The 8,072-nt window shown below is 34.8% G+C and overlaps 1 protein-coding gene across 1 annotated transcript; it reads right to left on the bottom strand.

The window, feature by feature from the left end:
* Positions 1 to 2,786: 2,786 nt before the first annotated feature.
* On the bottom strand, positions 2,787 to 5,357 carry LOC137816885 (uncharacterized). The gene is made up of 6 exons (XM_068620047.1): positions 5,089 to 5,357; positions 4,868 to 4,942; positions 4,682 to 4,770; positions 4,353 to 4,437; positions 4,160 to 4,241; positions 2,787 to 3,182 (listed from the first exon to the last, which is right to left on the bottom strand). Exons 1-6 carry the CDS (start codon positions 5,257 to 5,259, stop codon positions 3,091 to 3,093), a joined length of 594 nt encoding a protein of 197 aa, XP_068476148.1. The 5' UTR covers positions 5,260 to 5,357; the 3' UTR covers positions 2,787 to 3,090.
* Positions 5,358 to 8,072: the final 2,715 nt, after the last annotated feature.

Below are 8,072 nucleotides of genomic sequence, written 5' to 3'. Positions count from 1 at the left end.
AGCAATAACTTCTAAGTCTTTTATGTATCGTTTGTATTTACCTCCTCTCTCACAACTTAATAATATGCATGTTTTCATTCTTTATTGCTCACTTGTTGTATTAGACCTTAATATAACAATAACACAACCAAAATTGTAAGTAACTTCTCTTGCCCACTACAAGAAGTCATCTCAAGTAATAAACACCTATAAAAACATAGTACAACTTTATATTTAATTCACCAAATATTCTTGACAATTCCACAATATGTAAATATCAATGTGTTAGTATGTTTAGCTCATCTATTGTAAACACATCACTACAATTTTGTGTCCTACATTCATTATCTAATGCATTACAAGATACAATATACCCCATATCAACATCATCTACACCCGAATACATGTTAACCTCATCTGATATCCATGTATAGAAGTGTTCATCTATATTAATTTTACAAAAATGAAATTTAGTTGACAAAAAAAAACAAAAAAATATAATTTCTTATGTTTCAAAATGGTTAATCAAGAGCTCAAAATGTCTTTTGAAAAGTTCAATATGGAATTGTAAATTTGTAATACTATTTTGGAATTGTAATTTTACATTCTAGAAAAGGAATTTCAAAATACAAATTTACAATTCTAAATCGAACTTTATGAAACACAAAATTTACTATTTTATTTCAAGAATGTTAATTTTACTATTTTGGAATACGCTTTTCGGAGTAATGTCTCAACATACTCTAATGAAATCCTGAAAATATTGTGAATTACGCATTCTAGAACCCTTGTGTAATACTTCTTGAATATGCTTTTTAGAATCTACAAAATATGCTTATGGAAACACGAATCCAAAATACAATTCTCACCTCTCATACCATTCTGAAATGCACATCCACACTTTCTAGAAACACCAATCTAAAATTCAATCTTTCGTGCCAAAACACACTTTGAAAGTTTATTTCATACTCCAAATTCTGGTAACAAAATGTTCACCATCCCAACAAACAAAATGAAACAAAAACACTCTTTCATACCTTCTCTAGCTATTTCTGCCTAAGTGAGTTCAAAACAATACATTTCATACTCCAAATTCTGGTAATAGAATGTTCACCATTCCAAGGAGAAGGCCTTTTCGAATAAAACTCCCAAGGGGCAAAACAGGTATTTCCAAACTTATGAGAATGCAGGTAGAAAATTTGGAGGTGCCGGAAACTGAAGCCTAATTTCAATTCACCAGAGACTGGCTTCTAGTAATACATACTAATTGCATGTATGATAAAGAGAAATTATGTTGGAGATCCCACATCGACTAGAGATTAGAGTCTTTCATTGTATATAAGTAGGTGCAAACTAACCTCATGAGCCGGTTTTATGAGGTTGAGTTAGGCTTAAAGTCCACTTCGTAATAAATTACGCTTTCTCCTTGTTAATCGAAACCATCCTTTTTCAAATTTATTGACTCCTACTCCGCACGCACTAATAGAAGGAAGGCAAGATCCATAAACTTACCCAGAAAACGATCCAAAAAAGTTATGTATATGTTTAATGATAACTGTATATAATGGGGGTGCCAAAACCAATTGATTCCTGGTGGGCGCAGGAGAGAAGCTTAGATAAGTATCTTCTCATTTTTCACTTAATATTTACTTCAGATACTGGGTTTCAAAACATGTTAGAAAAATAAGTTCCTACTTTTATTTTCTTTAGTTTTCCAAAGAAAGTCCTGATATACCTAAGGGCAAATAAGAAAATTGAATATTAAAAATCAAATTTACAAGGGAGGGGAGGAATGGATAGCGTGGTGCACTGATAGAAATGGTTTACGGTGGAACAATTTTATGTACCGTAACATTTATTTCATCCACATGATAATACCATGTGCCTTTTGCACTATATTTTTTCTTTCCAAATCTCCGACCGCCTCCTACTCATCCAGGAACAAAAGCTGAAAAAATACAGGATTAAAAGATTTTGAAATATTCATTGCTCCCTTCCATGAACCATGATTTGGTGCAGGTGAGACGCGGCTACTGTTGAATTCCAAGTTTTTGTTTTTATTCGAAGATCTGCTGTCCACTTGTTTCAAAGATTCTTTGAAGACTACCTGGCAAGTTGATTATGAGATATGGAATCCAATTTGTCATCCTTATTTATATACTCAAGTGACCCTTGATTAACACCTCTTCTGCTCATAGAAGATGAGATGAAGAATCAGTTTCGTTAGTTTTTCTTATTTTATTAAAACAATTATCACAGACACATACCCCCTTGCTGATAAAGAAACACCACCCACTATGGTTTCGCATTTGGTTGCTTCTTCAGGTTCGGCCTCGAGCTTAGTGCACCACTACTTTAATTGCTCGAACTCCGTTGATTTTGGTTACTTACTCCTCCGAGTCTTGTTGCCACCTCGGAGGCTCCGGCAAGGACTAGACCCAATTGGTCGTGGAGAAGAGAATCATATTCTGTCCTCCACCATGTTTACGGATCAGACCGGTTTACAATGACAATGGGAGATTGGTTGGATTTGATGTTGGAATGCGATAGCCCCATGAGCTGCAAGATCTCCAGGAAAAAAACTTTTCTGATGTCGAGACTAGACATATTACTTGTAGATAGGATGAATCTCAAGGTATATAAAAATGTTTCATGATAACCACTTATACCACTGGTTCATCCTAGCAATTGGCTATATATATGAATACACACACATCCATACAGATATACGAACAAAATATAACGTATAAGAAGCAACAGGCCCAATTTCTTGACACTTAAAGAAGTTCATATGCAACACAACAAAATTTAACTAGAAAACTGTATTTTAACACTAGTCTAATGTGACTCCAGTTTCCTTCCAAGTTGAAAATTAAAGTATCTCTTACAATGAAATAAAATCCTGCTCACAACACGAGTGAATGAAAATCCCGCGTTTGTGCTACTTTAGAAGTAGACCAGCTTGCAAAGTAATATACAAGCTTGCATTCCTGTATGTCTAAAATAAAACTGTTCATGTATATATAATAATTTCTCACCCTAAAAACAAAATGCATGTTAGTACATTTCTACAAAACAGAGAACACATTCCTGCTTGATGAAGTATTCAAGTCAGCTTGCAGCCTTTGCAACCTTTCTTTGCTCGATTTGTCCAGTTAAAGGGCACTGCATCTCAGTCCAACTTACTGGAACCATGGTTGCACCTAAACAGTAAAAATGTACAACACATTGAGGCACATATTGATTCAATCAAGTATTTTCTAGGTAAAGAAAAATTGATATGTAAAACAATATTCCACGAAGTACAGTCGCATAAGATCATAGGCTTAAACGAAACAATCCATTTCAATTTGCAAAGCATTGATTTAAATCCCTACCTGATAGATGCTCAACCCATGCACGTGTACCATTTACAATGTAATTAATAGATTTTACTACAGTGCTTGCCAATAATAAGATGAACCAGCAAGAAGGGCGTAAAACATGCTAAAATAATTGATCAGAAAATGAATTAAAAGCTAGACTTCAAGCTGTGTTCACCACACTAAAGTTGAAGTAGAATCTAACATTCTATTTTTAATATCATCTCTAGTAGTGTCCTTTTATTCATAGATAAAGATTCCAGCTAAAATCATCACAAGTCAGCAATAACAAGGTCAAGTCTGCCACATCACTAAACTACTCCCACATACTCAAATGATAATTTTTGCTGTGTTTAACAGTTTATTACTAACTGACAAATTAATGCAATTGTAGGGAACATTCAAAGAATCAAATTATTCTCATAAAATTTAAATATGCATTTACTCCCTTGGGCTTCAGCAATAACTGACCTATCCTCATAGATAATAGATAACATTCCACAGAGTAGTCAATGACCGAGAAATTTAAATATGTATCGGACTTAGAGGACCTTCCGTCAAACCCAAATGCACTTCCACTGTTCTTATTGCACCCCTTCCTAAGGAGAAGGGTACAGAGAGAAACTAAAGTCCCTAAATAGACCTAAAATGGAGAACAAACAGATATATGCCACAGAATAAACCGGACTTGAGCTATACACAACAAACTAAATAAGCAAGCAGTCACACAAGTCACTAACATAGAAAGGAATTAGCAACAAACTACAACCACAACCACTTATGATGGTTCAATTCCCAAAATCTGAACCAAATCTCACCAGCAATGCTTTCCGCAGAAACAACACCAAGTTCATTCTTTGCAGTAGACAGAAAGTACGCCCGTGCATCTCCAAGAGAAAGCTAACAAAAACAGATTTTGTTAAGGTGCTATTGAAGTAGGAATAAATTAATTCAAAAACATTATGGAAAATTCAAATGAACTTATCAAAACTCTTAAAAGAAAGTAAATACCACAAGAGCTTTAACAATATCACCAGGATGAAAAGACAAGTGCATGTCTACTTTATCAATTTCAGTAGCTCTAACATCTTGCTGTCTGTTTTAAACACAACTCTCATCTTATCAGAATCCCCAAAGTCCAACAAAACAAAATTCAAGACATAAGATAACAATACATGTAAGTTCAACCGAAAGTTGAAGAAACTCTAAGCATACGATATCTACAATAGATGACTAAAATTCCTCCAATCCTTTTTTTCCGTCTTCTTTTTTCTCGTAATTCCTAAGTCGCTCCCTCTAAAGCTACAAAAGATAACTTAGAGGGTGTAAGAATAGCATACCTGATAATGCCAGTAAATTTTTCTCGAACACACTTAGATCCAACACACATAATATCAGCTGAAGCGGACCGAGCCATCACTTTAGTGACCTATGAAAGCAAAAGACAGGCAGTTGAAAACAGAGAGCGTAATGAAAAGTGTATTAGATTAGAAGACACATAGCCGTAGCCATAGATATATATTTACCCGAACAATGACAACAGATCCAGGTTGTGGAACAGGTCCATGCGCCTTGTGACCAGTTACTTCAACAGTCGGCCTCTGCATGTTACAAATAATCATTATCAGAAACAATACAGCACTATAATTTAAGCTCAACATCAAATTAAACTAACAAGAAAAGCAGATATAGGTTGTTTGGTGGATTGATTACAGCATGGAATGAAAAATGGAAAACGAAACCCTACCTTGTCAGGAGAGTCCGGCGGCGGAGGGATGGTGTGGCGGAAGCCGGTTAGGGAGGCGTAAACGGTGTTGTTGTGAAGCGCCGCGTATGCTCCTCTCCCAGCTTTGACATCGCTGCTTCTTCCCAACACTTCTCCCGGTGTTACCATTACTGCTTCTTTCTCTTCTTCCATTGCGGCTCCCAACCCTTCCACTTCGTTTTGGGCTTAGCCGCTACAGATTCATCACTTCTTGGACCGGCTCTCCGATAAATATAAACACATTGTTTTACTGTGAACTCCTATTACTTCTTCTTTTTATTACATTAAAATAATACACTTTTAAAAATTGTAAATATTTTTAAAAAAATATACGTAATGATTATTTGTAAATGTAGTTATTTTTAATAAAAAAATTATATAAATACATATTTTATTAATTAATAAAATTATTTTAATTTATTAAAAATAAAAAATAATGTAATTACAAAAATATATATCACTTTATATAATATAGATAATTATAATAATGAAAAAATTATTATATTTCATTATTTTATTTTATTTTAATAAATTTGTGGCACAATACATCCTTATAATTTAAAATGCAAAGGTAGATAAATATAAAAAAATTCGATGAATAAATGTTTCATCTATCCACCCTATGAACAATCATAATATTTGATACACTATTCTATGCCCAGGTCCAGAGCGACGAAAGAAACCAATCAAATAATCGCTCATTTATGTAAGTTTTGGACAACTCCTAGAATCGCTCTATGAACATTCGTTACACTCGATTTAAGGACAACTAATGGTTTATGCCCAATTATTGTCAGTTCAAGGACAATCTGTATGTTAGGTATGATGTCCTAATGAATGAGAAATAAAATGGCCCATTTAAATTGGACTCGTTTTAAACCTAATCCACCGATAAACATGGAGAAAAGAAGGATCAAGTTCAGTTATTAGTTTTCAATTTGATTTTCAGCTCATAAGGGTCAGTAAAACCCTTTTCCCCTAAAAATTCGTATCAGTTATGAGGATCACGAAATGTTGAGATATTCTTGTTGATCATGGGAGCTTTGATGTTTCAAATCCAAGATGAAACTTGAAGCCCTGTTGCTTTTGGTTTGGGTTTAGATTAGAGTGCTTAGAATCCATGTAAAGACCAGTTCTTATCACTTGCATAAAGCTTGCTCAATCTGTTTTAAAAAGCAAAGTGTTTTTCTAAGCAAAGGGAAAAACAACCGGTTGAATTATCGAAATAATCGGTTGTTTGTCACTTAGCTAGCTTATAGGTTTTAAAACTGTTTTTGACTTGGTTATGTAACTGCCTAACCAGTTGAACTGGTTTAATCGTGGTTTTAATCGGTTGATTGTGTGTTTTCATAACAGTTTTTTGAAAACCTGTTTTAACTGTTTTGAATGTGATCAAAATTGTTTTGGCTCATTAATGCTGACTTGAACGACTAGTTTTCAAGTACTATAAATAGAGCTTTTCTTGCAAAACAATATACAAGTTTTATACAGTTTGAAATAGAGATTGAGATTAGTTTTTGAAAGAAGTTTTCAAAAGGTTATGCGAAACAGCACAGAAATTCAACCGATTGATTTTGCGAAACAACCGATTGAAAATTTGCAACAGAGTGATATGCCAAAGGAATGGATGATTCCAAGAGATCTGTCTGTTGATAACATCATTGGTCAGATCAACAAAGGTGTGTCTACCAGAAGGAGTGTGGCAAACTACTGCAACCATACAACTTTTGTCTCCAAGATTGAACCTAAGTTAATCAATGATGCACTCAAAGATGAGCACTGGACAACAACGATGCATGAGGAGCTCAACCAATTTGTGAGAAATGATGTGTGGTTCCTTGTCCCTAAAACAACTCAAATGAATGTCATAGGTACAAAATGGGTTTTCAGGAACAAGTCGGATGACTCAGGTGTTATCACGAGGAACAAGGCAAGGCTTGTTGCCAAAGGTTACAACCAAGAAGAAGGGATTGATTATGATGAGACCTTCACACTAGTAGCAAGGTTAGAAGCGGTAAGACTTTTATTAGCTTTTGCTTGCATGAATGGGTTCAAACTTTTTCAGATGGATGTGAAGAGCGCTTTCCTAAATGGGATTGTGAATGAAGAGATTTATGTCTCACAACCATCTGGATTTGAAGATCATCAATATCCCAATCATGTGTACAAGTTGAAGAAAGTCTTGTATGGCCTTAAGCAAGCTCCAAGGGAATGGTATGAAAGGGTAAGTTGTTTTCTTTTATCTCATCAATATGAAAGAGGGAAGATTGATAAAACTCTTTTCATTAAGAAATCTGATTCTGCTGTAATCTTAGTTCAAATATATGTGGACGACATTATATTTGGATCTTCTAATGAAAAATTGTGTGAAGAATTTGAGATGTCTATGATGGGGGAACTTTCCTTCTTCCTTGGGCTGCAAATCAAGCAATCCAAAGAAGGCATCTATGTGTGTCAATCCAAGTACTGCAATGACATACTCAAGAAGTTTGAAATGGAGAGTTGTAAAGCTGCAACAACTCATATGTCAACAAATTGTTACTTAAGTGCGGATGAAGCTAGACTAGAAGTTGATCAAACTAAATACATGGGGTTAATAGCTTCTCTACTTTACCTTACTGCGAATAGACCTGATATTATGTTTGTTGTTTGCCTCTGTGCAAGATTCCAATCATGTCCTAAGGAATCTCATCTCAAAGCTGCCAAAAGGATCCTAAAGTATCTCAAAGGAACAACATCTGTGGGCTTATGGTATCCTTCTCATTCTCCTATACATCTAGTAGGATACTTTGACTCTGATTTTGCAGGTTGTAAACTAGATAGGAAGAGCACAAGTGGAACATGCCATCTGCTTGGATCAAGCCTCATATCATGGCACAGTAAAAAGCAAGCGTGTGTAGCTTTATCAACAACTAAAGCTGAATATATAGCTGCAGGAAGCTGTTGTGCACAAATTCTATGGATCA

This window comes from Phaseolus vulgaris, unplaced genomic scaffold (genome assembly GCF_000499845.2).
Source record: "Phaseolus vulgaris cultivar G19833 unplaced genomic scaffold, P. vulgaris v2.0 scaffold_12, whole genome shotgun sequence".
NCBI lineage: Eukaryota > Viridiplantae > Streptophyta > Magnoliopsida > Fabales > Fabaceae > Phaseolus > Phaseolus vulgaris.
Note: the sequence above shows the minus strand (reverse complement) of the source record. Positions and strands in the feature narration are given on the sequence as shown.